The 26,171-nt window shown below is 64.3% G+C and overlaps 12 protein-coding genes across 12 annotated transcripts; 10 read left to right on the top strand and 2 right to left on the bottom strand.

Annotated features, from left to right (window-relative positions):
* Positions 1 to 724: 724 nt before the first annotated feature.
* Q8F55_004104 (uncharacterized protein) lies at positions 725 to 1,208 on the top strand (the record flags this gene model as incomplete). The annotated part of the gene is made up of 2 exons (XM_069352627.1): positions 725 to 1,081; positions 1,131 to 1,208. 2 exons carry the CDS (start codon positions 725 to 727, stop codon positions 1,206 to 1,208), a joined length of 435 nt encoding a protein of 144 aa, XP_069210045.1.
* A 345-nt stretch (positions 1,209 to 1,553) lies between these two features.
* Positions 1,554 to 3,929, bottom strand: Q8F55_004103 (uncharacterized protein; the record flags this gene model as incomplete). The annotated part of the gene is made up of 6 exons (XM_069352626.1): positions 1,554 to 2,003; positions 2,043 to 2,301; positions 2,339 to 3,441; positions 3,484 to 3,608; positions 3,646 to 3,767; positions 3,805 to 3,929. 6 exons carry the CDS (start codon positions 3,927 to 3,929, stop codon positions 1,554 to 1,556), a joined length of 2,184 nt encoding a protein of 727 aa, XP_069210044.1.
* A 421-nt stretch (positions 3,930 to 4,350) lies between these two features.
* RBK1 (putative ribokinase) lies at positions 4,351 to 5,579 on the top strand (the record flags this gene model as incomplete). Its single annotated transcript, XM_069352625.1, has 4 exons — positions 4,351 to 4,381; positions 4,432 to 4,664; positions 4,702 to 5,316; positions 5,490 to 5,579. The coding sequence occupies 4 exons, from the start codon at positions 4,351 to 4,353 to the stop codon at positions 5,577 to 5,579; spliced, it is 969 nt and encodes a 322-aa protein (XP_069210043.1).
* Positions 5,580 to 6,157: 578 nt separating this feature from the next.
* Q8F55_004101 (uncharacterized protein) lies at positions 6,158 to 9,229 on the top strand (the record flags this gene model as incomplete). The annotated part of the gene is made up of 5 exons (XM_069352624.1): positions 6,158 to 6,459; positions 6,665 to 6,773; positions 6,810 to 6,891; positions 6,926 to 7,300; positions 7,335 to 9,229. The coding sequence occupies 5 exons, from the start codon at positions 6,158 to 6,160 to the stop codon at positions 9,227 to 9,229; spliced, it is 2,763 nt and encodes a 920-aa protein (XP_069210042.1).
* Positions 9,230 to 9,245: 16 nt separating this feature from the next.
* On the top strand, positions 9,246 to 11,215 carry Q8F55_004100 (uncharacterized protein; the record flags this gene model as incomplete). Its single annotated transcript, XM_069352623.1, has 5 exons — positions 9,246 to 9,695; positions 9,733 to 9,785; positions 9,822 to 9,941; positions 9,984 to 10,448; positions 10,486 to 11,215. 5 exons carry the CDS (start codon positions 9,246 to 9,248, stop codon positions 11,213 to 11,215), a joined length of 1,818 nt encoding a protein of 605 aa, XP_069210041.1.
* A 419-nt stretch (positions 11,216 to 11,634) lies between these two features.
* On the top strand, positions 11,635 to 12,686 carry Q8F55_004099 (uncharacterized protein; the record flags this gene model as incomplete). The annotated part of the gene is made up of 2 exons (XM_069352622.1): positions 11,635 to 11,748; positions 11,796 to 12,686. The coding sequence occupies 2 exons, from the start codon at positions 11,635 to 11,637 to the stop codon at positions 12,684 to 12,686; spliced, it is 1,005 nt and encodes a 334-aa protein (XP_069210040.1).
* Positions 12,687 to 13,871: 1,185 nt separating this feature from the next.
* Q8F55_004098 (uncharacterized protein) lies at positions 13,872 to 14,580 on the top strand (the record flags this gene model as incomplete). The annotated part of the gene is made up of 2 exons (XM_069352621.1): positions 13,872 to 14,063; positions 14,107 to 14,580. 2 exons carry the CDS (start codon positions 13,872 to 13,874, stop codon positions 14,578 to 14,580), a joined length of 666 nt encoding a protein of 221 aa, XP_069210039.1.
* Positions 14,581 to 15,183: 603 nt separating this feature from the next.
* Positions 15,184 to 15,693, top strand: Q8F55_004097 (uncharacterized protein; the record flags this gene model as incomplete). Its single annotated transcript, XM_069352620.1, has 2 exons — positions 15,184 to 15,312; positions 15,358 to 15,693. 2 exons carry the CDS (start codon positions 15,184 to 15,186, stop codon positions 15,691 to 15,693), a joined length of 465 nt encoding a protein of 154 aa, XP_069210038.1.
* A 530-nt stretch (positions 15,694 to 16,223) lies between these two features.
* Positions 16,224 to 16,724, top strand: Q8F55_004096 (uncharacterized protein; the record flags this gene model as incomplete). Its single annotated transcript, XM_069352619.1, has 1 exon — positions 16,224 to 16,724. The coding sequence occupies one exon, from the start codon at positions 16,224 to 16,226 to the stop codon at positions 16,722 to 16,724; it is 501 nt and encodes a 166-aa protein (XP_069210037.1).
* Positions 16,725 to 17,046: 322 nt separating this feature from the next.
* Q8F55_004095 (uncharacterized protein) lies at positions 17,047 to 17,764 on the top strand (the record flags this gene model as incomplete). The annotated part of the gene is made up of 3 exons (XM_069352618.1): positions 17,047 to 17,124; positions 17,302 to 17,322; positions 17,429 to 17,764. The coding sequence occupies 3 exons, from the start codon at positions 17,047 to 17,049 to the stop codon at positions 17,762 to 17,764; spliced, it is 435 nt and encodes a 144-aa protein (XP_069210036.1).
* Positions 17,765 to 18,601: 837 nt separating this feature from the next.
* Positions 18,602 to 22,055, top strand: Q8F55_004094 (uncharacterized protein; the record flags this gene model as incomplete). The annotated part of the gene is made up of 4 exons (XM_069352617.1): positions 18,602 to 18,697; positions 18,750 to 19,907; positions 19,955 to 21,943; positions 22,047 to 22,055. 4 exons carry the CDS (start codon positions 18,602 to 18,604, stop codon positions 22,053 to 22,055), a joined length of 3,252 nt encoding a protein of 1,083 aa, XP_069210035.1.
* Positions 22,056 to 23,892: 1,837 nt separating this feature from the next.
* Q8F55_004093 (uncharacterized protein) lies at positions 23,893 to 25,997 on the bottom strand (the record flags this gene model as incomplete). Its single annotated transcript, XM_069352616.1, has 5 exons — positions 23,893 to 24,263; positions 24,298 to 24,345; positions 24,378 to 24,602; positions 24,636 to 25,459; positions 25,492 to 25,997. The coding sequence occupies 5 exons, from the start codon at positions 25,995 to 25,997 to the stop codon at positions 23,893 to 23,895; spliced, it is 1,974 nt and encodes a 657-aa protein (XP_069210034.1).
* Between the last annotated feature and the right edge of the window lie 174 nt (positions 25,998 to 26,171).

The raw sequence follows: 26,171 nt of genomic DNA, 5'->3' as shown, positions 1-26,171 counted from the left end.
GCCCTGAGCCAAGCTCGCCCCGCGCCAAAACGGCCGCGCAATAATGGCATCAGTAGGTCGGGTCTGGTGCCTGCGTGCTCCCTGTGGAGAGTTTGCGCCTGCCGAGTTTGGGGCCGGGGGGATTATTATGTCAGGAGGGAGGGGGAGGAACAAACATGGGCGGGGGTGGGTTTTTGCGTGTCCTCGCAAGAGGTAGGAGAGGAGGAGGACGAGGAGGGGGACGAGGACGAGGACGCCGCGACGCCTCCAGAGCACAGCCGCCCCCCCCCCCCCCCCCGCCCACTAGCTGCAATATCGGCGCGCCGAGGCGTCTTTCGCCTGCCGAGGCGTCGTGGCGCCGCCGTTATCAAGGGACGACGACAATGACCCGATGACGGCTCCCGCCCGCCTTGCCTGCCAGCCTGCCCGCCCACCGAGGGCCCGCTCGGCTCGATCAGGCAGGCCAATTACGCCATGGATGAGCAAACAGGCCGAGCGAGTGTCGATTGGTGGTGCGGCTGCTGCAACAGTGTTGCATTCACGCGAGGCGCTGCTAACGCGTAGTTTGTAGTTTGTCCATGTCGTCGTTGGAGGTGTGGGCGATTCTGTTATAATCGAGGCGAGGCGACGACCCGACATACACGGCCACGACGGCACCACTGGCACCAACACCGCTGCCACCACCACCGACCCCCTCCCCCCGCCAACCCTCCCACCAACACTCCCCCCCCCCCCCCAAGCCGCCATGACCCGCGTCTCCTCGCGGCACCGGCGCGTGCCGCACGCGTACCGCGCCCCTCCGCCGCCGCCCCCGCCGCCAGAGCTCGCGCTCCCAAGTCTGCCGCCACTCCCCCCGCTCGCGCCGATCGACCTGGCGTTGGCCCCGGGGTCCGATACTGCAGTCCTGGAGCGCCCAAAGCCGCCGCCGGCGTACTCGCGGCGCCGGGCGCCCCCTCCCCCGCCCCCGACGGGCGACGAAGCCCACGCCGCGACGGCGCGCGCCTTCCTCGCGGACGGGATTAGTAGCGGGCAGTACAGCCGCGCCGAGTGCCTCCGCGAGCTCAAGCGCCTCGTGCTCGAGCTCGAGAGCGCGTGCCAGAGGGTCAGTCATCCCGGGAATGCGCAGGAGACACGCTGACGGGTACCTACAGCGAGGCACGCTCCCCGGCTCCTCCTCCGCCGAGGCTGCGACAAAACAACGCCGCCGCTTGACGACCGTCGACGAGTAGTAGCCAGAGGCACACTCGGCACCAGACCACCCACACCTGACCGCATTCCCTTGTCCACTTGCCCATTGCCACGACACATTCATACACGACACGCTCAGCTGTGCTCAGCCCTTCACCCATAACTCCACATAGCTTCCTGTACTCCCCACATGCATTGTACGAATTATCCAGACGATCGCGGCGAGCCGCCGCGCCAATTCTACAAGTCTAACACAGGCCCAATTTTCTATCACTCGGCCCCTGCCGCCCCTGAGATCCGCAGAGGTGAGAGTCACCATTTGTCGTCGGCAGTCACCCCTTGACGTCGACCCCAGTTCCTCCCAGTTCCTCCCCAGTGCCTCACCCCTAGTAGTTGAGCTCGGCGAACCCTTCGCCCGTGAGCCACAGCTTGAGCTCGCTCGACAGCCCAAACGTCGCCACGACGGCCAGGAAGATCATGACAAGGATCACACCCCAGCCGCGCTGGTCGACCGGGTCCTTGACCCAAATGTCCACCCGACGGTGCACCTCCTTGCCCTTGGCATTGTACACCGTGTCGACGTGGTCATCGAACCAGACGTACAGCCGCTGCGCCGCAAAGTCAAACCTGCCCTTGCCGCCGCGCGTGAGCGTCCACTTGACCTCGCCCTCCTTGTACACGCGGTTCGGGAGGTAAATCTCGGTCACGCGCGAAGTCGGCGGCGCGCCCTTGGCGAGCACCTCCGGCGTCTCGCGGTATCGGTGCGTGAACAGGTTGGTCTCGACCTCGTACGCCGAGGACATGACCGTGCCCGACGTGGCGATGGCATACGGGCGCTGGGGCAGGGTCAGCGGGGAACCGACCGCACTACTCACCACGAGCACGTCCAGTAACCGCGCACCAGCGTCCAGGTCCCCCTTGGTCGCCTTGCCCGCCGCAATATCCTTGCTGCGCTGCTCGTCCGAGAACCACGAAAAGTTCTCAGAGTTCCAGTCGTCGCCGAGGTGGTCGCGGTTCCGCGGGTTGTATGCCCACAGGTTGAAGTGTGCCCGGCTCGACTCGAGGGCAGAGATGAGTGCGTCGAGCATGCGCTCCTGCCACTTGAAATTACCCGTCTTGAACGCCTCTTCATAGCTGCCAGTCAGCGCCAGCCCACGCCACCGCCACTCACTTCATGTCCATCGGGATGCCACACTCGCCAAACACAACGGGCACCTCGCCGAGCTGCTTCCTCGCCTCGGCCACAATGTTGCCGATCTGCAGGGCATAGTTCTTCTTGACGCCCTTGCCAAAGTACAGCGCACGCAGCGGGTTCATGCCACGAGACAGGCCCTGCACGTTGACCGTCATCGAGCCAAACTTCTTGTTGAACATGGTGTGCAGGTCGTACCAGTGTGGCGCAAAGACAAAGTTCTTGGGCCGGGCGCTATCCGGCCACTCGGGCGCGAACTCGTTCGGCAGTGGCTCGACGAACCGCGCCGTCTTCGTTGGCGCACGCTTGCTAACCAGCACCTCCCAGCGCTTGACGAACGGGAAGTAAAAGTCGGGATAGAAGCTCACGCGGCGGCCTTTTCTGTCCTTGGCAAAGTAGTCTTCCTGCAGCGCGACGGCAATCTTCTTCTCGTCGCTCCACTTCCAGACACCCTCCTTCTCCCACGGGCACTTGCCGGCCGTCGGCCCCGAAGACGACCAAGCGACCACGTCGTGCGGGTTGGCGATGACGCGCTGCTGCACGCGTGTAGGGTACGGGAACGAGCGGACGTACTTTGGCACGGCGGTCGCATGTCCCGCGCCGAGCGAGAAGCCCTGCAGCGGCGATGGGAAGTGGCCGAGGTGCAGGTCGGTCTCGTAGCACCACTCGTCGATCGACTCGAGGCCAATGTAGCCCGAGTGAGGCTCGTTCATCATCTCAAAGCCCATGACCGTGTCGAGGTCGCCGACGGCGTCGATGAGCGCGCCGAACGCTGACAGGAAGTGGTCCTGCAGGTATGACTGGATGTTGACGCCCTTGGGTCCCACCTTGAGACCGGGCGCAAACGTCTCGCCGCCCCAGAACAGCGTGTTCATCGTTGCACACGCCAGTTTCGTGTAGCCCGTAGGCCACAGACCCCGCTCGCCCTCGACCCGCTCGCCGCGCAAGCCGCCGACGTACGCCGCGCCCGACGCCTCGAGCTTGGCGCCGTCGTCGCTCAGGTCAAAGCCGGCCGCCTCGAGTGTCCAGCCAGGGGCGCCTGAGCCGCCGCAGTATCGCGACCACACGTCCTGATGCACCGACTAGGCGTGTTAGCTCGGCCCCAGCTCCGAGCGCCCACTCACAACATATGCGACCAACCCCGTCCCGCGCAGGCTCTTGAGCAGGTCACGGAAGTAGGCCAGAAACTCCTTGTCGTACTCGCCCGGGCCGTCGTGCTCCAGCGCGTCCCACGTAACGTTTACTCGCACTGCCGTGTCAGCTGTGGGCGGCTATTTCGGGCGTACAGAATGTCAACCCCCAGGACTTGAGGCGTGCCCAGTGCTCTGGCGCCTCGGCAAGCGGGAACGGCTGGTCGACATACGACGACTGGGCGTGGTCGTGGATTTTTGGCCGTGGTTGAGCGGGCCTGTCGAGTCAGTACGAGGAGGAAGGTCCGCACGTACACTTTGGACGCCGAGCCGACATTAGCGCCGCGGAGGTGCAAGATGCGACCATGGTCGTCGACAAAGTTGCCGGCGAGGATGCTGATCTTGCTACTGCTTGGCACGAAGGGGGTGAACTCTGTCATTCTGGCAGAGTCGTGTGAGAGAGATTATTCAGAGGGAAGAAGAGCGATGGGGGGGGGAAGAGATGTCGCTTGTCCCAAAGTCCAAGTCTGGCCACGGCATGCGCGGTGCGGCGCCGCGTCGAGCCCGGTGAACGCGGCACCTCGATGCGGGGTGGCTGGGGCGGGCCCACGGAGATCTCCGTACCACGTGAGATACACGTGCATTGTCACGTGACTCCATTGACAATCTCGGTCGGTAGCCGGTGGAGCCGGAGCGACAGAGGACGACGGCGACCTCGGGACCTCCAGGACGGCGACTTTTGGACCCAGGTCGAACAAAGCAAGACGACTGCAAGCATCGACAGCCCCCACCCTCCTCTTGGCAAGCAAATCCCACTTCTTTACTTCCTCTCAACCTCTAGCACAACAAACAGTACACACAATGCCCAAGGCGCTTGTCCGCGGATCAATCAGTGAGTCGGGACGCTGACCCCGCACGCCGGTGGAGCCCCTAACACCCCAGACATCGACGAGTTCTACCTCCTCCCGCACATCGTGCGTCCCGGAGAGACGATCGCGTCGACCGGCTTCTCGCGCAGCACGGGAGGCAAGGGAGCCAACCAGGCGTACGCTGCCGGCCGGGCGGGTGCGAACGTCGTCCTCGACGCCCAGGTGGGCGCCGACGGCGCGGAGGTCGTCAAGCTCATCGCGAGCGGCGGCGTCGATGTCTCGCGTGTGCGCGTGATTGACGGCGAGGTAGGTCTTGGTATCTGGGATTAGCTGACGCGCACAGGTCACTGGCCGCGCCATCATCCAGCGCGCTGCCGATGGCGAGAACAGCATCGTGCTCCACCCCGGCGCCAACTTTGCCGCGTCCAGCGGCAAGGTCGACCTCGAGGGTTACACCCACCTCCTGCTGCAGAACGAGATCCCGCTCGACGACACCCTCGCGTACCTCCGTGCTTCTGGCAAGGCCGGCATCAAGACGGTGTACAACCCCTCGCCCATGCCCTCGCGCGAGGTGCTCGCCGCGTTCCCCTGGGACTGCCTGTCGTACCTCATTGTCAACGAGGGCGAGCTGGCCGACATCCTTGCCGCGTTCGACGACACGCCGCTCGACGCCAAGCTCAGCGTCAAGGACCGTGCCATCGCCCAGATGCACGCTCTGCACGGCGCCAAGGGCTTTGCCAAGACGGTCGCGATTGTCACGACCATTGGACCAGACGGCGTCCTCGTGTTCGATGTCAAGGGGGCGCACCCCGAGGTCGCGTACTCGCCTGCTGCCAAGGCGCGCAAGGTTGTCGACACGACCGGCGCCGGCGACACGTTTGCGGGCTACTTTGTGGCCATGCTCATGGACAAGGGCGATGACGCGCCGATTGCCGAGCTGATCCCGACTTGTCTCCAGGTGAGTGGGGCCGATGGAGATGCCGAGGAGGCCGGGCTGTTCCGGAGCCGACGAGCTCCGCATCTGAGCTGCGGTCGGCACAAGTCGTGCTCCAGCGCCTGAGGCCGCTGCGGCCTGCGGGTCGAACCTCGCTTTGGAGCCTCCGCAACTCGGGCACTGCTGACCCACCACAGGCCTGTGCGCTTACCGTCGAAAACCCCGGCGCGCTGGAGAGCATTCCCGCGCGAGCGGATGTTGAGGCGCGCCTCGCGCTCAAGGAATAGACGCGGGAGTCGCGCAACGCTGTTTTCATTGGTCGCATGCATGCATTCATAGGTTGGCAGAACGATCACGACTGTTATTTCGGTGCATGCTCGGTGATGAGGGCTTGCGTGGGGAGTCATGGGACAGGTCGCTTCAGTCGCTTAGTCCCCGATTGACTGCGGCGAGGCTGCCGCTCTTCTGCGCAGCATCGGCAGCTCCACTCCACTCTTCATCAATCGGCTCTAGTCTAGCATGCGCTTGTTTCTTGCAGATGCAGAGCGGGCCATGCTGGACAACTGTACTCCGACATACCTCGCATGCATCGTAGCCGGTGGTGAGCGGGTACTCGGCTCCGCCCCGAGTGGGTGTGATGGTCCGCCGGGGACCATGTGGATATCGCGCAGTCCGGGCTAGTCGTGCTCGGTGCAGTGTCGGAGTTGGCCGAGTGAGGGCGATTGACGACCCATCTCGCATCGATCGGCAATGGCAAGCGACAAAACATTTAATACCCACTTTCCCCCCGACCCCCGACCCGACCGCGACCCCAGAGACTATCATGCTCACCGTCTCGCCGCTCACAGTTTAAGCCCAGAGATCGATGGTGACGACTGCTGCGGCGCACGGCAACCCCGCCGCCGACGGCACAAACACGGATGCCCCGGTAGCCAACACGTCTCCACCACCCGCTTCGCCGGGGGACAAGGACAAGGCGTCAACCACAACGGCGAATGATGCGAATGACGTGGAGAAGATCACGCTCTCTTCCGCACGCCGTGACGAGGAGAAGGCGGGCGAGTCGGAATCCGACGACGAGGATGTGCACGATGGCGCGCCGGGCGGACGGCTGCGCGACCTCGGCCGCGAGAGCGAGGACGTGAGCTTCAAGCGCGAGCATTGGTGGTGAGTAGGGCCGTGGATTGATGCCCGAGGCTCGGCATCGGCCGCGATGCCTGTTGCATCTGCAGACTGGCGACAGTGGCGACCAGACCAGCCCGGCGGCACCGCTAGATTGTTGCTGCGGAGGACCGCATGGTTTTCGCGTCGCGGAATGATCACGCGCAGTGCTAGGAGGTCAGCGGAGACAGCAGTACTGACCACAACGCAGGCAAATATGGCGCCCGCGCAACCCGCCGCCGCCGCCGAGCAAGTCGTTTGACGACGCGGCCGAGATCCCGCTGGCGACGGCCAACCTCTTATCGGCGCTGACCTTCCATGTGGGTCGGGCGTGACTGCGGAGCTGACGAGCGCAGTGGGTATCGCCCATCATGAAGACGGGGTATCAGCGGCCGCTGCAGGCGACCGACCTGTGGAAGATGGACCACTCGCGAGAGGGTGAGTTGGGGGCAGCGGTCGCGCTAATGCCCAGCCGACTACCTGTCGGACAAGTTCCTCGCCAACCTGGAGAGGCGGCAGAAGGCGGCCGCCGAGTGGAACGAGCAGCTGCCCACCGCTGTGCCCAAGTGGACGACGCGCACCAAGTGGGCGTGGACCGCCGCGACCAAGCACCACCTCCCGCCCGCGTTTGCCCCGTACGGCAGCGACAAGAGCTATGCAGAGCGCAAAGCCACGCTGGAGGCCGAGTGGCGTGGTCACAGCGGCAAGAAGAAGGGCAGCATCACCTGGGCGCTCAACGACACGTTCCCCAACTTCTGGTGGGGAGGCGTGTACAAGCTCGTTGCGGACGAGGCGCAGCTCATGGCGCCGCTCGTGGTCAAGGCACTCATCAACTTCAGCAAAGAGAGTGAGTACTCGTGCTGGGTGGCGCTGACTAGCAGTGTACCAGGGTAACCACCACCAAGGCCCGAAGCCCAACGTTGGGCGAGGCATCGGCATGGCCATTGGCATGTTCTGCCTCGCGATCCTGCAGACGCTCTGCCAGCACCAGTTCTTCTTCCTGTCGATGCAGACGGGCGCCATGTCCCGCGCGGCCCTCATCTCGGCAGTGTACAAGCGTTCCCTCCGTCTCTCTGTGCGCGCGCGCTCCAAGATCCCGAACGGCAAGCTCATGGCACATCTCTCGAGCGATATCAGCCGCATCGACTACTGCGCACAGTGGTTCCACGCGATCTGGACGGCCCCAATCCAGCTCATCGTCACCCTCATCCTGCTCATCGTTCAGATCGGCCCCTCGGCCATCGTGGGCTTTGCCCTCTTCATCATCCTCACCCCGCTCCAGACATATGTCATGGGCCTGTCGCTCGCGGTGCGCAAAAAGTCCATGGTCTTCACGGACGGGAGGTCAAAGCTGCTCCAGGAGATCCTCAGCTCGATGCAGATCATCAAGGTATTCACCTACGAGCTCCCGTTCCTCAAGCGCCTCTCATTCCTGAGGAACATGGAGATGAAGTACGTCCGCAAGATTGCCTACATCCGCGCCGCGAACATGAGTCTCGCGTTCAGCGTGCCCGCGCTCGCCACCGTGCTCGCGTTCGTGACCTACACGTCGACGCACAAGAACCTCGACCCGGCCGTCATCTTCACCTCGCTCGCCCTGTTCAACCTCCTCCGCCAGCCACTCCTCTTCCTTCCCCGCGCGTTGTCGACGTACGCCGACGCCAAGAATGCCGTCGAGCGCCTGACCGACGTGTTCGAGGCCGAGATCATGGAGGACAAGGACATTGTCAACCCCGACCTCGACGTCGCGATCCGCGCAAAGGGCGTGACGTTCCAGTGGGCTTCCATCCCGGAGACCGAGCAGATCGCCGGGGGCAAGGGCGGAAAGGGTGGACGCGGAGGCAAGGGCAAGAAGGAAAAGAAGACCAAGTCTCCCTTCAGGACTCCCTCCAAGACTCCCCCCAAGACTCCCTCAGTCAAGGATGCCGAGCCAGCCGAAGCCGCCGAGCCGTTCAAGATCGAGGACCTCAACCTCGAGGTTCCGCGTGGGCGCCTCGTCGCCATCGTCGGCCCTGTCGGCAGCGGCAAGAGCAGTATCCTCCAGGGCCTCCTCGGCGAGATGCGCACCCTATCCGGCACAGTCGAGTTTGGCGGCCGTGCGGGATACTGCCAGCAGTCGGCGTGGATCCAGAACGCAACGTTACGCGACAACATTCTGTTTGGACAGAAGTGGGACGAGAGCCGGTACTGGCAGTGCGTCGCCGACGCGTCGCTCCTCTCCGACCTCGAGATCCTCCCCGACGGCGACCTGACTGAGATTGGTGAGAAAGGCGTCAACCTCTCGGGCGGTCAGAAGCAGCGCGTCAACATTGCCAGAGCGATGTACTTCAACTCTGACATCGTGCTGTTCGACGACCCTCTCAGCGCTGTCGACGCGCACGTCGGCAAGGCTCTCTTCCACGATGCTATTCTCGGCCTGCGAGCACGTGGAAAGACGGTCGTGCTCGTCACCCATGCGCTCCACCTCCTCCCCCAGGTCGACTACATCTACACTGTCACCGCTGGACGCATTGTCGAGCAGGGCACGTTTGAAAACCTGCTCAGCTCTGGCGGGGCATTCAAGCGCCTCATGGACGAGTTTGGCGGCCAACAGGAGGCCAAGCAGGAGGAAGAGGCTGCAGAGGAGGAAGAAGCCATCGCCGATATTCCACTCGAGTCACCGGTCGACGAGAAGACCACGACCGAGCGGGTAGCCAAGCTCACGAGGAAGCTCGTCGGTAAGGCGGCGGGCACTGGCAAGCTTGAGGCAAGTGGACTTTCACGCGGCACGAGCTAATGCCCAGGGCCGACTGATGCAGTCCGAAGTCCGCAAGACGGGCTCGGTCGGCCGCAAGGTCTACGGCGCGTACCTCAAGGCCGGCGGCGCCGGTATCACCATGCCGCTAATCCTCGTGTTCGGCATCGGCATGCAGACGGCGTCGGTGCTGTCCACCGTATGGCTCACGTGGTGGGAGGGCGACACGTTCCACAAGTCGATGGCCTTCTACCAGGGGATGTACGCCTTCCTCAACATTGCCCAGGCGCTCATCTTCCTCCTGATGGGCATCGGCATGGCCGTGCTGTCGTACCTCGCCTCGAAGAACATGTACAACGCGGCGCTGCAGCGCGTCATGTTCAGCCCCATGTCCTTCTTCGACACCAACCCGACCGGGCGGATCATGGGCATCTTTGGCAAGGACGTCGACATGATGGACAACCAGCTCTCGGACGCGCTACGCATGCAGGCGATCACGCTGTTCTCGGTTGGTCGGGCTGCGCGGGCACAGCTGACCTGCGCAGATGGTCGGATCTATCGTCATCATCACAGTCTTCTTCCACTACTTTATCATTGTGTAAGTGGATCTGGGCTGTCGCAGCTGACCTGGCAGCATGTTCGTTGTTGGCCTCGGCTACCTGTACTTTGCGCAGTACTACCGGACGTCGGCGCGTGAGATGAAGCGCCTCGACTCGATGCTCAGGTCGCTCCTGTACGCGCATTTCTCAGAGTCGTAAGTGGCGCGGCTGCGACGGTCACCCGCTAACACCACCAGGCTGTCTGGCCTCGCGACCATCCGCGCGTACGGTGAGACATCACGCTTCATCAAGGAGAACAGCTGGTACATGGACCTCCAGGACAGGGCGTACCTGCTCACCTCGGCCAACCAGCGTTGGCTCGCTGTCCGCCTCGACTTCCTCGGCGCCATCCTCGTCTTCGCCGTGGCTGTCATGGCGGCTGCTGGTGGCGGTGGTCTCACGCCGGCGCAGATCGGCCTGTGCTTGACCTACATGACGCAGATCACCCAGCTGCTCGGCATGGTCACGCGCCAGTCGGCCGAGGTGGAGAACAACATGAACGCGGTGGAGCGAATCATGTACTACTCTGACGGGGGGCTCCCCCAGGAGGCAGCGTACAATGTTGAGCCGGAGCCGCAGAATTGGCCGAGCGCCGGTAACATCAAGCTCGACAAGGTCGTCATGTCGTACAGAAAGGGCCTGCCGCCGGTGCTCAAGGGGATGTGAGTGGGATTACTTGGAGCTTCACTGACGTGCCAGCTCGGCAGAGTTCAAGTCCGGCGAGAAGATTGGCATCATCGGGCGCACTGGCGCCGGCAAGACGTCTATCACCGTGGCGCTGTACCGCCTCGCCGAGCTCACGTCGGGCAAGATCACAATCGACGACGTCGACATCTCGTCCCTCGGCCTCCAGACGCTGCGCTCGCACATCGCCATCATCCCGCAGGACCCCGTGCTCTTCAGCGGCACGCTGCGGTCCAACCTCGACCCGTTCGACCTGTACGAGGACGAGCGACTGTACGACGCGCTGAAGCGCGCGTGCCTCATCGACGAGAGCGGGCACGACGGGGCCGACCCGGCGGCGGCACGCGCCGGGCGCTTCACGCTCGACATGGCCATCGACGACGAGGGCTCCAACCTGTCCATCGGCGAGCGGAGCCTGGTCAGTCTCGCTCGCGCGCTCGTCAAGGACTCGCGGATCGTCGTGCTCGACGAGGCGACGGCCGCCGTCGACCTCGAGACCGACGCCAAGATCCAGGAGACGATCCGGCGCGAGTTTGGCTCCAAGACACTGCTGTGCATCGCGCACCGGCTGCGCACCATCATCTCGTGGGACCGCATCCTCGTCATGAACGCGGGCGAGATTGAGGACTTTGGTACCCCGCTCGACCTGTTTGACGCGGGCGGGCTGTTTAGAACCCTGTGCGAGAGGAGTCACATCTCGCGCGAGGAGATTACACGGGCGCGAAAGGAGGAGACGTTTGCGTGAATGTATTGCATGGGCTTGGCGGCTGGAGTGGGTCGGGGCGAGGACGGCCGTGGGTCCAGGGACACGCCGCGAGGAAGAAGCACCGAGTGCGCCCCTCTCGCGCCGGCGTCGTCAGCGAGCGCGCGCGGCGTGACGGAGTGGGAGGGGAGTCGAATCTGCAGAGCGGAGCGCCGGGGCGAGGGTGTGACGACGCCGCTAGAGTGAAGAAGCACACGCCGCCACACACGCCACACACAGCATGCGGTGTGGATTCGGAGCGGCGCGGCCATATCAACGTTCCCACTCGCAGCGCGAGACAGCCGCACTCCCAGCAGGCGACAGCACCCCTCGCCCCTCTCCCGCGCACTTATAGGGCGTCAGCTCTGTCTCTTGTGCCATTTCCTCACAACCCTCACCCCCGTCGACCCCAACAAACCACCATGACCCGCTCAGCCCCCAAGCGCTCCCCGTCGCCTCTCCCCCTCCCGCCCGCCAAGAAGGCCAAGGTCGACGAGGCGCCGGGCAACCTCTCTCCCCCGGCCCCGCTGGACAAGGTATGTCCCCCGCGGCGAGTGAGACTGACCGCCAGGACAACCTCCAGGACACCGACACGTCTGAGGACGCATTTGAACTTGCCCCGGGGGTTGAGTCCTCCAAGGCTCGACAGGCCGCGGTGATGGACGCACCGCGTCCTGGCGGCATACCTCCCCCCGAGTTGGCGACGTCGCTTCCAGTTCCGGCTGCGAGCGTCGAGCAGGGGGCGGCTGCGGCTCCAGCTGCCCCGGTCGAGCCTGAGGCGGCCACTGCTCCAGCTGCGACCGTCGAGGAGGCGAACGCAGCTGCGCCGGTCGAGCAGGAAGCAACCGCGGCTCCAGCGGCCCCCGCCGCCCAAGAGGAAAAGGTACGTTCCTCCCGCCTCGGAGCCGCTCACTCCCAGCCCAGGACGCCGACAACGACACCACCGCCTCCCCCCGATCCCCTCGCCGAGGCCGAGGAGCGCCTCACGGCCTCCTGGGCCGCGTGGCAGGCCGCCATCGTCGCCCTGCGCGCGGCCGAGCGCCGCTCGCCAGGGCACGAAGCAGCCTGGCACGTGGCGGTGCTGGCCGCCGACGCGGCGCGGCGCACGCTCCGCAACGCCGAGGTCGCCGTGTGGGCGGCCGAGGCGGGGGCCGCGACGGCCCTAGCGGCTGTGGAGCTAGCACACGAGGGGTGCGGGGCTGCCGTTGACGCCGAGGCCGGGCACATACCGCAGTGCGTCGCGGCGCGCGCGGTGCGCGCCGTCACTGGGGCTGGGGTCGACGCCGCGCGCCTCCTCCTCGCTACTGCGCGCGCGCGGTCGGCCGCGGAAGACCGCGCGTGTGCCGAGAGGCTCGCGGCGTTCAAGGCCTCCGCTGGCGCGCACAGGGGCGCGACGGTCGCACTGGAGGCGTCGTATAAGGCGTACCGCGATGCCATTAAGCACCGGCACCTGGTGGTCGCGAGGGGGTGGTGAGGGGTTTGTAGGTACATACAGTGATGCAGCGTGGACCGAGCCTGTTGGCGGGGCATACGACTGACAGTCCCGAGATACCAGATCCCGTCTGTGCTGGGGGCGAGGGAACGGGATACCCCGGAACTGCATGAGACGTTCGAAGATGTGGTGCGAACAATGGGCTGTGTACTCCTGGACACGGGTGCGGCCAGTGTCGAGTAGTCGGGGAGCGACATTCCTGGAGTGGAAGGTGGCGGTGCCACAACCCGCTGGGTGGGAGAAACACCGCCATGGCCAGCCCCGCCCAACACGTTCTGTTCCTTCCCACGAGGGAGTGCAGTGCTGGTACCGGGAGACAAGCCGTTCTGTTTTGAGCTAGCAGTGACCCCGGAGTGGCAGCCTCCGCTGACCCCGGAGTGGCAGCCTCCACTCCCTGCGAAACGCGAAACCCTAACGAACCAGTTCTGCTCGCCAACGTCCACGCAACGACGACTCGCCCCCACGCCAGGACGAGTCGCCCGGGGCTGTTTAGGTCCACTCAAGAAAGACGTGAAGAGAAGAAGAAGAAGGTGGGTTGTTTCCACCACAACGCTGCGGGCTGAACCAACATGATGCAGCTGGCACGGGAGCAAGACAAAGAGATGGACCGCGACGACACCCCGCGACGGCTCCCCTTCCAGGGGCCAGGAGAAGAAGAAGATAGGGGGTGAGGAGCGTCCTGGACGTCTCGCTGTCCCACTTTCATAGTTGTTCACGCAAATTCTTTCCTTTGATTCTGTGATGTGCTTGATGCTAGCCATTGGTCATTCGGGCTTTCGATTCGTTGAGATGATCTGGGAGCGGATCGCACTCCCGTCATGGTGGATGACGGTGTCCGTCCTCCAACCCGCATCAATGTACATCTTGTCTTTGTACCCATACGCTATGCATTGTGTTCCGAACAACGTTTTCCAGCCGCCCACTCGTACGCCGCGTAGGGAGTGATCGCCGCGCACCACCCCTTTGTCCCGAGAAGCCAGCCATCATCCTCGGCGCGCTTCCTGGCCCCCTCCGCTCCCTGTTTTCCCCCCCACCAACACTCATAAACGGGGCTCTCCCCTCTCTTCTACACGACCACACACTTTCAACATTACACCCAGCGTCTACCCAGCTACAAGCTACCCACCTCGGCACTGACACATCCACCTCAACCAGACACACACCAAAATGAAACCAAACAAACGCACTGGCACCCGCTTCAAGAACCTCGAGTTTGAGGAAGACGACTTCATCCTGGTTCCGGACGACGACTTTACGGCCGCCCCGGAGCGTCGGGACTCGCCTGGAGGAACTGTCAAGGACAAGCCAAAGGCCAAGGCCATGGGGAAGGGCAAGATTACCCCCAAGTACGAGGACAAGGTTTGTTTGCCCGGCTCTGTGGGTATGGTACTGACACCCGCAGAACACTACTGACTCTGACGACGAGTGGACGGAGGTTCAGTCGGGGCCAGCGGTCCCCAGCCTGTCGAAGTCCAAGCAGTTAAAGTCTGCGCCCCACAAGCTCTCAGAGCCCATCGACGCCGGCTGGGACGAGGAGGAGGCGAACCCCTACGCTCGGACGCCGGGAAAGAACACCCTCCCCAGTCGTCGAGCCACAAGCATGACCCCCTCGGGAGCGACCGAGGCCACGGCGCATCGAGTCCTGGACGCGGCGCTCAACGCCAAGCCAACCCAGTACCTGTTGCGAAAGTTTGTCAAGTTTGTGGAGCGTCCCTCGCCGGGTGCGACTAGCACGGACGAGAGCTCCCCGATTGGGAACGACATCCCGCTCGTCGACATGTCCAGTGCTTCCAAACCGGGCGGAAAGAAGGACCACAACCTCGAGGACGACAACACCAAGGCTTCTGGAAGAAGCTCCCGGCGGCGCCTGAGCTAGAGCAGCCCTCGAGATGTTCTTAACCCAACCCAGTTGCCACACTAGGTCTCTCGGCAGGCAGCATGGCGTCCACGACACTGTCCATGGTGTCCTCCCTGCGGAGTAACCCATCCCGACGCTCCGAACCGACTTCTCCGTTGACCACAAGGCCGGATCGAGTCCAACTATACCCCGAATTGAGAATAAAGTACACATAGATAGCATTTTGATCCGTATCCGTACCGAGCCCAAAATTAGTTCCACAGCATGCAGTTGTCCAAATCTACTGCCCCGCCCCCAGTCCCCTGCACGCCGTCGTTTGTGCTGCGGCGGCCCGGGAGCACAAGTCTCGCTTTGTTTTGAAGCCGTGAGTGTGATGATACCGACCGATACTTGGGTACCTCGTGCATCAGTTTACTTGTCGATGTGTTGTGTCCCCAAAAACATGTGAGTGATGGGACGTGTGCGGCCGCCACCGTCCATCAAGCTGCGTCCGCGTCTCTCCCACCCACTTTTCGGGTTGCTACTGCTGAGTCCCATCTGTCCTTAACTCTCTGCCCTCCTCTCTTCTTTCTCTTCCACCCAATCCCCTCCCTTGCGCAATCACCAACACCATCCCTCATCATGTCCAAGACCACTCCCGCTACCAACGACATCCAGCATGATACCAGCCCGTCGTCGGTGGCGACCAACGACTCGGCATCTTGCACCAGCGCGTCTGACAACCTCCAGCAGCACATGAACCCCAACATGGTTTGTAGATGTTTGTTGGCGTATGACAGCACGCCTAACTTCCAGACCCAGATCTCTTCCCGCTCCGACTACGAGGAGGACCTCGCTGCCTGCATGGCGACCCTTGCCAGCATCCTCGAAGCCCAGAAGTACCTTATCAGTACTGGGGCTGCCAACGCGCACTCCGAATACATCAACTCAGACGGTGATCACAAGGAGGACGGCCAGGACGACGACAAGGAGGAAGTCAACACGAACGACGACAACGACGACAACGACGACAACGACGACGACGACGACGACGACGACGTTGGCTCGTCCAGCTCCGGCTCCTCGGACTCCGGTGGCTCTAAGGCTGAGGGCTTTGCGGAAGTCTGCGAGATTCCTCGCGCCCGCCTTTGATGGGAGTCGGTGCGAAGTGTGAACAACAGTTTGGTCCGTTCGACGATAACCACTGTTCAGTTTCCACCAACAAACAAAGAAATGAATCCGCCTCTATTCTGGTAGCGCGTATGTATGCATCACATGAGCCCCTGCAGTATTGTATTCGGAGGGCTACATACCTGTGGTCTGTGGGGAACTTGCGACTGATTTGCAGTGGTGCGAGAAAGTGCTGTTTACTCGCATGCCTTCAGCAGGCCATCACTTGCACCACGTCCCCATCACCGCCACCCCTCCATCACCCCAGGCCTGCATATGTATAACTGTCTCGATGCTGGGCGATTCACGACTTCCTCATCCTCACTACCTTCCCCTTCTCTCTCTCTCAACAGACTCCCCACTGCTTGAACATCCAGGCAACAACTTCCGAATCTCCGAGGCCACCTCTTGTGTTCTTCTCCGACTGTTTAGGTACCCCACTCGTAACCTCCCCAAAGCAATCATGGCAAGTCTACCCCCCTGCCGTCTGGAACGCCGCGCTGACACCAGGGATGCAGGCACCCTACACCCAAAACCCCCTGGCCAACGCCCTCGAAGCTGTGGAGACCACCTACGGCGAGTGGCAGGATGCTGTCCAAGCCGCCGACTATTTCACCACCCTCAAGGATGAGGCCGCGGCCGCCAAGAAGGCGTGTCACAAGAACTATAGGCATCACCCTGCCACTGAGTCTGAGAAGGCCGTCGCACACTCCAGGGGCCCGGACGACGTCATCAACGAGATTGAGGACTACATCGATGCCAAGGAAGCTCTCAAGAAGGCGGAAATGGAGTGCCACAACGCCCAGCTCAAGGCAAGCCAGAAGCGCTGTGCCTACGCCAACGCTGTTATCCACAAGGCCTGGGTCATCGCCCACGAGGCAGCCATCCGCAACAAGGAGTATCACTCCGAGTCTTGCAACTTCGTCAAATCTCGCTCCAAGTCCGCCGTCCCGGACAGCGCCAACTGTCCGGCGTGTCTGTCCTACACAACCACCGCCGGAGTCACGGCTTGAATGTCCGAGTTCCAAGACCGACCGTTCCGCAACCACCTTCGCCGCCTCCGCATATGTACTTGTTACTTGTTTTACCGTGAGTCGTTCGATCACCTGGCTGAGCTGGAGCGAGGTGCTGACATGCTGTGACAGAGTTCCGGCTCATCTATTGTATTGTGCATAGTCCCGTCCATACCAAGAAAAGAAGCCACAGAGCTTTAGGTCCTGGTCGTATGTCCCTCCCTTGTCATGAATGAAGTAGTCAACATACATACTATGCATGTGGGGATCGCTCAGCAGCGCTGTTCAACCTTTGGGACTTGGGGTTGGCTGACCTTTGCTAATGTTGCTGCTGGCACCAACCACTGGTGCCGCTGTTGAATGCCCGGTCCCGCCACCCCCATCGCGCCAGGCTCGACACGTAGGCGGCGCATGAGCGCCACGGCGTCTCACTAGCGCATCGCGTCGCGTCGTGCGACTTCCTCGCGTCTCGAATACCTCCATTCTTTTGTCTCCTTCTTCAACTGTCTCTCTATCTCTTGGCCACCTAGGTACCTCACTCCACACCACCAAAGTCAACGCACCGCCCTTGCCAAAGGAGCTCGATAAGGCTATTAAGGTCACCTTGGAACAGGCGATGTTGTCCAGCGGTGCAGGGAAGGAGGAGGAGGAGGCCAAGGCATGTCTCCCGCCTGCCAATACCTTTGCTCACACCGCATCTCTAGGCTGGCAAAACCCTCGAGCCCACCGACTACACCTCGGCCCTCAAGATCGAGTCTGAGCTCCTCGCCAAGTCTCAGCGATACCTCGAGTTGGGGGAGGCCGCGTCCCAGGAATACTTGGCCGCGGCGAAGCTCACCAAGAAGCTCAAGGCCGACGAGATGCGCCAGGCTCGCGAAGCGGCGATGCGGAAGTGTGACCCGGACCTCCAGTTTGGCACGGGTATCTTCTCCAAGGGCTACAAGTGGGTCGACAGGGAGGAGGAGGACCGTCGCGTTCAGGAGAAGAACTCGCCGGTCACCCAGGGTACGCGGAGCGGGCGGGCGTTCCACGCTCCGTGAGCAACCTTGAACGACAGCGACGATTGGTACCTCCGTCCCGCACGGTACCTCTCATCCTATAGATTCACGCCAATGTCTTCCCGTCTTGTTGCGATTCTTGAACCGGCCGACGATGTGAAGAGATTGTGTGCTATTGAAACACGTCAGCGCTCACGAATCTGGCGAAGCTCAGCAGGGGCTCACGCGCACCTATTGTCTGGCAGAACCGTCCACCATCTCCATTGTCAACATGACGATCATTGAATGAGTTGTGGCCATCTTTATTGTGAAATGAAGTCGTCCGGCGTTGCGCCGCACGGTGAGCGGTTGGCTTGGGTTTTTGGCACCAACTGCCACATTGCCACAAACGACCAGTCCACGATTTATCGAGTGCTGCTGTCTCGTTGCCCGGCATCGTCTTCACTCACCAGACCAAGCCATCAACCCAGATCGGTCGAGCTCCTGCCCAGATGTGTCCTCTACACCCCAGTAACTTGTCCCCACCCGCAGCCGAGCCTCGGGCCAAAATGACCGAAGTACCCATTGCCACTCCCCCACGTCATGTTGACCAAGAGGAAGCGAAGTGTATGGCATGCTTGCCCGTGTACCCTGCAAAAGATGCAGTCAACGTGCATGCAGATCAGGGGTACTTCTTTTGACACGAGTGGGCCTCGTGTAACTCGTGGGACGACACGTTGCACAGGTACCTACACACGCAGCCATGGCTTGGGTATCTGTCTTCTCGCTCGCACCGTCATCCAACCTGTCCACACGCGCACTGCCGTTCTCTTGTCGCTTTCACACTTCTCCCTCTAACCTCAACCTCTTCCATTTCTTCTCACCTCTCAAATCACCAACATGTCTCACCCAGAGACCACCTCGAGCAAGCGCCCCCGCTCCTCGAGCCCCACCCCCCGCAAAGCCAAGAAGGCCAAGAAGGAGAAGATAGGAGAGGTGAGTAGTTAACCGCCGGCCGCCCCCGCGTCCGCTGACACCCCACCTGAAGCTCCCACACCTGCACACAGGTGCCCCTCACCCTCCGTCCGCCGAGGCCGACCCCGACGTACGCAACAAGTACGACGAATGGCAGACGGCCATCCTTGCCCGCGACCGCGCGCAGACTGTACTTGACAGCCGTACCCAGTTCAAGGACCACGCTTGGCAGCACCTGCAGCACATCACCGAGTCGGTTGCCGAAGCGACGACGGCCAAGCGTCTGGCAGCTGCAGAAGCGGCCAACTTCCTCAAGGAGGCCAACAGCTCCATCACCGCCGCGCAGGACAAGCTTAACGAAGCGGTCACCGCTTGGGGTACACACCACGCCGCCTACTCCGAGCCCTGTAGGCGGTGGCAAAAGGCAACCGCCGATGTCAACAAGGCGGAACAAGTCCTCCAGACCAAGACGGAGCTGCTACGGACTCCCGGCGGTAGCGGTCACAACGTTGCTGTCGCCTTCGAAGAGTGGTGTGCTGCCAGCACGGCGAGCAAGGCCGCAAAGGCCGCTTTGGAAAACGCTGTAAAGGCACTCTTACCCCTGTGGAACAACGTTTCCCGGGCGTCAGAGGTGCTCAACGAAACCAAGGCCGCCAAAGAAGCCGTGGTCAACGGCACAAAGGGCACCGGGGCCGCCGTAAACGACAAGCTTGCCGCGGCAGACGCGAGTCTTGCCGAGCTCCGACAGGTGCGCACCGCGGTCGAGAAGGCCAAGGACCAGGCGGTCATTTTCTGGGAGCAGGGCCTCGTCGCGTTACAGCAGGCCAACGAGCGCGTGGCAGACACGGAACGCGCGTATGTCACCGAAATTGAGCGCACCGCCATTGCGGACGCGATCGCCGCGGAGGCCGCCAAGACGACATTACCATTCACCCTCCGCAAGCCCTCGTATCTGCTGCGCCAGTCGGCCGCCTCGCCGGCCGCCTCGCCCGCCAATGTGGCTGCCCTGACCCCACCCGCTTTAAACCAGCCTCCAGCGGCGCACTCGTCCCAGCACCCGCATGCCACCGCCAGGCATGACCACCCCGCGGGGCCATCATCGCGCAAGAGCGGCAAGCGTCGGGCGGAAGCCAGTGGGCAGGCTGTTCCCATTTACTATGCGGAGGAGCAGCCCTTTGCCTTCGTCCACCCCTCGCTTCTTCCGTCCGCGCCTTCTTCCGCTGTCCCAGTCGTGAGTGTCCCCGCGATACAGCTGTACGTTTCGCTTACCCCACGCAGCAGTCGACGTCCCAGTCGGCATACGCGGCCTCACCCGCGTACCATGAGACCGCCATTGCTCCAGTGGGATTGCCCGGGTTCGGCCGGCCCCCAGTGCCACACCCCCAGTCCACCGGGGGCTGGGTCGGGAATGCCCCCGCGATGACTCAGTGGGGGCTGGACAGCCACTCCTCCTCCCCGTCGCCACGCCCAGTTGGGCCAGAGCCCCAGCCTGTAGGCCTGATCGACCACCGCCGGCGCGACAAGGGGAAGCGCAGGGCGGACGCTCCAGTCGTGGAGGGGTCGTCGGCAGCCACCGGTCGGCAGCAGGTCCCCTTCGTCCCGCCAGCGCTGTCACCCTCCCCAGCAGCCCCAGCCGAGCACGGTGTGCTGGCACAGCGGACCCAGCTCACCCCGATCCCGACGTCAACAGAGTCTCCAAGGCGCAGCGGTTGGGGCGCCCCTTGGCGGCCCCCAGTCGCGGCCGCGGCCGCGTCACCTGCGCCGTCACCTGCTCCCCAATCGCCAGCCACGCCTGCCAAGGCGAGGTCCAAGCAGCGCCCCTTGGCCCCGAAGCCCCAGCTGCACCCGTCCGCGCAGTCTGTTGGGCAGAGGCTCCGGCGCCCGATCGGGGATGACCCCCGCACTCCACCTGCGCCGACCCAGGCGCCGCCGCCAGGCTTCCATGCCCCCCAGGCACCCCCTCGCGGCGTGGGCACTACCGAGAAGGAGTCCGCTCAGCCTGGGCCCCCAGCCCCGGGGCCCAAGGCGGCATGGAAGGAGACGATGGAGGTGAACCCCTCACCGGTGCCTGCACCCCAGCCTAGCCGGCCGTCGAAGCGCAAGCACCAGCAGGCCCTCGGCAAGGCTGCAGGCGCGCAGGAGTTCCAGTTCGCCGTGCCCGAGCTGCCACCTCCTCGTCCCACCCCTGGTGCGGCGAACCTGCCCCCCGGTCTGCAGGTGCCGTTCCCTCATCCCGGCCAGCCGCCGCAAGCGGCACCGAGTCAGTGGGAGCACACCCACCCCCTCCTCCCCCAGCAGCAGCCCCCCGGAGCATGGGCTCCCCAGCACGCCGGGAACGCCCCCGCTCCGCATGCGCCGCCACAATGGCCGTTTGGCACCTCGACCCAGCCACCGTCCACATGGAACGCGGGTCCGATCCCCCATCCGCCGTCCTCGACGACATTGCCACCCGGTCCAAGGGCGCCTCGGAAGGCCAGCAGCCCTGGAGCTCCGCACGCGCATTGCCCGGAGCAGAGGCAACAGCCGTTCCCCCCGCCGCCCCTTCCCGCGACCCCGCCGGCTCCGACGCAGCAGGGAGTTGCCTCCCCTCCCCCGCCGCAGCCGGAGCCACCTTCCACCGGGAAGCCCCGCCGTCGGCGCATACCAAAGGAACCGGCGCCCAACCCCCCCGCTCCGTGGCTCACGTACTCGGCGCCGCCGCCCGTCCCCTCGGCCGCAGAGACAGCGGCAAAGTACCGGGCCCTCGCCGAGCAGCAGCGGTACGCTCCCCCTCCGTGGCAAACCGTGGCCGACCCGAACGCGCACTTCCGCGAGCACCTCGCTCCCTCGGAGTCTGCATCCTATCCCTCGGTGCCACCTCCCAGGACGCTCTCGCCCATCGCGCCGACATCGTCGGAGCGGAAGGTAATCTTGGGTCTTCGCAGCGTGTGCCCCTCCGAGCAGGAAGACGCACTTGGACACTCTGCGCATAGCGGCTACTCCCATGGCCCAGCGGCTCCCCAAGGTTGGGGATACGGCCCCACTGCTCCCGGCTCCCACGGATACCTCGGTGCCCGTCACGGGGGTCCCAGCCTCCCGGAGCCGTACGGCCCTCACGCTCCCCACCCCGCCTCGTCCGAGGTGGCCGGGCCCGCCCCCCAGCTCCAGGACGCCGAGCTCACCACAGGTTCGCATGCGTACCAGTTTATCCACACGGATATGGACGCGATCGCCAACCTTCCCTCACCGCCGCGGAAGCGGAGGAAGGGGGAGCGCGGGCGCAACGCGGTCCCGGGGAAGGGGAGCAAGCGTGGGGACGGGGCGAAGGGGAAGGGGGGCGGCGTGGTGTCGGGCCTGGAGGGGGTCGTGCGAGAGCCTACTGCTGGCCCAGGGGTGGTGAGGCAGGAGACTGGGTTGGGAGGAGCGAGCGCGCCGGGGCTGGGGGGAGAGGTAGAGAGGCCGGGGCACGCGCCATCGGCGAGGCCAACGGCGGCGAGACCTGCCGCGGGGCCGGCACGCTTCATCCACCCGGGGATGCTGCACTCGACCGGGGCCTCGACGACGCTGTTACCCGGGCTCCTGATGCCCGCGGTCAGCGACGCGCCACAAGTCGGCCCGCCCGACCCCCCGGCTGACTCCCCTGCCGCCACCGAGCCGAGTGTCGAAGAGCTCGCCGCGCTTTTCGGCACCCCCGGGGCGGACGAGGCGTGGCGGAGGATGTTTGGGGAAGAGAGGCACACTGGAGATGGACGGGGAGGGTAGCGGCTGCGGCAGGCTGAGCTCGAGTCCGGGGGACACGCGAGCTGCTGGTAGTGAGAAGTCCGGGGGGTGAACGAGCGGGGGACAGGAGATTCCGTGGTTGCGTACATGGTGCGGTAGGGCGATGCATGTGCAGTACGGTCCTCTTCTCCGACACCAACCCAAGGAGCGCCGGCCCTCGTGCCGAGCGAAACTGCAAACCCATCCAACAACAGAAAGCGTCGGATCGTACCGCTCCTGGAGGTTGGAGTCAGAATCTCTCGTGTTCCTCGTTCGGCCTGAACCCGACCACGGGTGGCTCCTCGCGCTCGAATGGAGCGCGTCTGGAGTGAGGCACTGTGGTGTGGGCGTAATGTTGGTCCATAGAGTTGGCGAGGGATCCAGCTAACCTACTCGTTCATGCTGTCCCGTGTGCCTCACTGCACCGGGCGCATCGCTGCCTCCTCTATCGGCTTTGAGCGCCCCGTTGATCCTTGCCTTGGGGCGGAGGAGCCGCCGAGGTCCCCCCTTGCCTCCGGGACGCGTCGACCCGCGCCGAGCAGGCAGCCGGATCAGTCGGAGGGATTCTTCGTATTGGCGAAGTTGACGTGTATCGCCCCAACGCGCTCAGTAATGAGAGAACTCTGGCGCCATCGAACACAACTCTCGTCTCCCCTCCACTCCGAGGCGCGTCGACCCGCGCCGCCCAGCCTCGGAGCCTCGGCGCTGTTCCATCGTACTTGTATCACCCCGCCGCGCTTGGTCAGAGAGCACTGGCGACATCGATGACCTCGCCCACTCCGGGAGCGACGCTCCCTGCCGCCCAGGCAGCCGGATGATCGGGTGAATTTCGACGTATTGCCAGGAAGACGTGTTCGCCCCGACGCGCTTGGTCGGAGAGCAGGCGTCACCGCGTCACGAACCCGCTCGAGGCTCGGCCGCCTCCTTTCTCCTTCTCGAAACGACTCTGGGGTGGGGCCGGCGCAGGAGGGAGCGCGTCCCTTCTCCTTTTCAAAGCGGCTCCGGGCCGGGGTCATCGTAGGAGGGAGAGACACGCCCGGAGGTACCGAGCAGGACGACGCGTGGGGAGACGCGGAGCAGCGCAACGCGCCACAGCCGCCACGTGGGCAGAGACAGCAACAGCGCCGACGGCGACACCAGCGCGGTGCGGCGCGCGCCGCCCTCCGACGGCCGTACCACCGTCGTACTGGAGTGCATAGCGGCACCGGAGTATGCTGGAGTGTGCTGGAGTGCGCAGGGGTGCAACACCGTGCCGCTGGAGTACGTGCCACTAATTACCCCCGCGTACCTCTCCGCTGGAACTGTCCGGCGGGAGGACCTGACAATAGAGTTTTTCCCCTGTCACGCACTTGCGACGTGTGTGCGTGCGTTGTGATGTGCATTGTGTAGGTGGGCGTCGTGCGCGTGGCGCATTATGCTTTGCTGCCCACTGCCCTATGCAATGATGGATGCGGTGCTATGAATGTGGCGCGGCGCCGCTACGACGGCGTGTGTGGCGGCAGACTCTCCTCGCTCTCGCTCTCCTCCGTCTCGCTCTCGTCGCTCCCCTCCAGGCTGAGGGCGTTGAAGAAGCTCTGGTGGTTCTGCGCCGCGAAGCCCGCCGGCTCGCTGTCGTCGTCGTCCTCCTCCTCCTCCTCTTCGGCGCTGGCACTAGGCACGGCGCCGACGCCGCTCGCCTCGTCCTCGTCGCTCTCGCTCTCGTCGCTCGGCTCGCCAGCCTCCTCGTCCTCGAGCTCGGGGCTGTTCTCGAGCCACACGCCCTTGCCCCCGCGCGCGGCGAGCGCGTCCTCGCTGCTCCCTGGCGGCCAGAATCCCCAGCGCACGCGCCCGTCGGCTATTGTCCGGAGCACTGGAGTCAGACAGGCCCAGCGCACACTACTCACTTGCGTTGCCGGCGCGGTTCGTGTCGGGTCGCCCGCCCTTGGCAGTCACTGCCGTCAGCTCCGTCTCGGCGCCGACTCACAGAACCCGCGGTCGACCGCACGCGCCTCCATGATCCCGCCCGCGGTCCAGGTGTGTCCCCGCGCCTCCTCTACTGCCCGCGGGCCATCGCCGCGCCACGTGCGCTTGTCCACAACCACCTCGTCCTCGGCGGGTGGGGGCACGCGGAAGACATCCTCGATCGGCATGCGCGTCGCGACGTAGTAGATGCACGAGGGCAGCGACGGGATCTGCGAGATGGGCAGGACTGGCGTCAGCGGCGCAACCACACCTCACTCACTCCCCGCCATGGCCTGCAGCTCCATCGGCACGAGCGAGGGGCACACGAGCCCAGGGCAGTCGATGATCTTGATGTCCCGCGCCGGGCCCCACAGGATCGTCTGGAAGTGCTTGGTCTTGCCGGGCGTCTTGGACGCGCGCACGCGCGTGGTGCCGAGCAGCGCGTTGAGCAGCGACGACTTGCCGACGTTCGGCTGGCCAATCAGCCCGATGGGCAGCGGCTCCGTCTGCGGGTCGCGGTGGTGGGCGCCTGCCTCAGCGTCGGCCTCCTCGGCCTCCTCCGCCTCGCTCTCCTCCCTACTCTCCCGTCCCTCCGCCCCATCCGCGTCCTCCTGCTTCGCCTTGCGCCGGCCGCCGCTCTGCACCGGTGCGACCTCGGGCTCGGCAGCCAACGACGCCCAGTCGACGCTCTCCCTCACCGCCGGCTTCCAGTCGTCGCGCGCATTCGCCGGCTTTGTGACGAGACGCACGTGCGCCCGCTTCACCGCGTCGACGAGCTCGCCGCGCGCCGACATGGGGATCGCGGGCCGGTGTCGCGCCCGTCCCTCGCCGTACAGCAGCGCCTTGTCGTAGCTGGACACGGCGACGATCTGGACGCTGGTGGCGCTCGCCTCGTCCCCCTCGGCCCACCACTCCTCGAGCCACGTGCGCCACCCGGCCAGCGCACCGGCGTCCACCAGATCCGCCTTGGTGAGCACGAGGATGACCTCCTTGCGCGGCCTGAGCGCCTTGACGTATGCGCGCAGGCTTGGGGGGCAGTGCAGCGGCGGGCACCGCGCGTCGATGAGCAGCAGCAGGATCGCAGACGACTCGGTCACGCGCCACCTGGCGTCAGCGGCGCCGACACCAAAACTCACAGCTGGCGCCACACCTCGAGGTTGGTCTCGAACCAGCTCGGGCTCACGGGCCACCCGTCGTCGCCCTCGCCCAGCACCCAGTCGTCGAGGGTCGCCCGCGTCGCGCCCAGCCACTTCTTGTACACGCCCTCCTCGTTCTTCTCGACCTCCTTCTTCGTCTGGCCGTACCGGAACTTTGGGCGCGCGGGGATCACGAGCTTGCCTGTCGGCGGGGAGCGGCTCACGACGTCGACGGGGAACACGGCCGCGGTGCCGGGCAAGGGACGCTCAAGCGGGGCAGAGAAGGCGAGGTCACGCGTCCGCTCGAGGTAGTGCGGCGGGAGCGAGATGAAGCGCGACTCGAGGCGGAGTGTCGGGCCCTTTGGCGCCGAGCGCGATGGGAGCTGCCGGCGCTGTCTCGTGTTGCCTGGCCGCGCGTCGTCCTCGTCGTCGCCGCGCTTCCTGGCCCGCGTGGTCTGCAGCTGGGCCTTCTTCTGCTTGTGCGAGAAGGGCTTTTTGCGGCCCATTGTGTCGGTGGGGGAAGATGGTGATGCGTCGGCGTTGTGCTCCTCTCTCGACTGGTGTTGATCGCATCGCGTCGTCGTCAAGATTCGAGTGGAGGTCGAAAGGTCATTGAAAACGTCATGCGCTCGTGGGTCTCACGTGGATTTGATTCCGCATAATGGTAGTCACGTGACCAC

This window comes from Vanrija albida (genome assembly GCF_041260175.1).
Source record: "Vanrija albida strain AlHP1 chromosome Unknown contig_3, whole genome shotgun sequence".
NCBI lineage: Eukaryota > Fungi > Basidiomycota > Tremellomycetes > Trichosporonales > Trichosporonaceae > Vanrija > Vanrija albida.
Note: the sequence above shows the minus strand (reverse complement) of the source record. Positions and strands in the feature narration are given on the sequence as shown.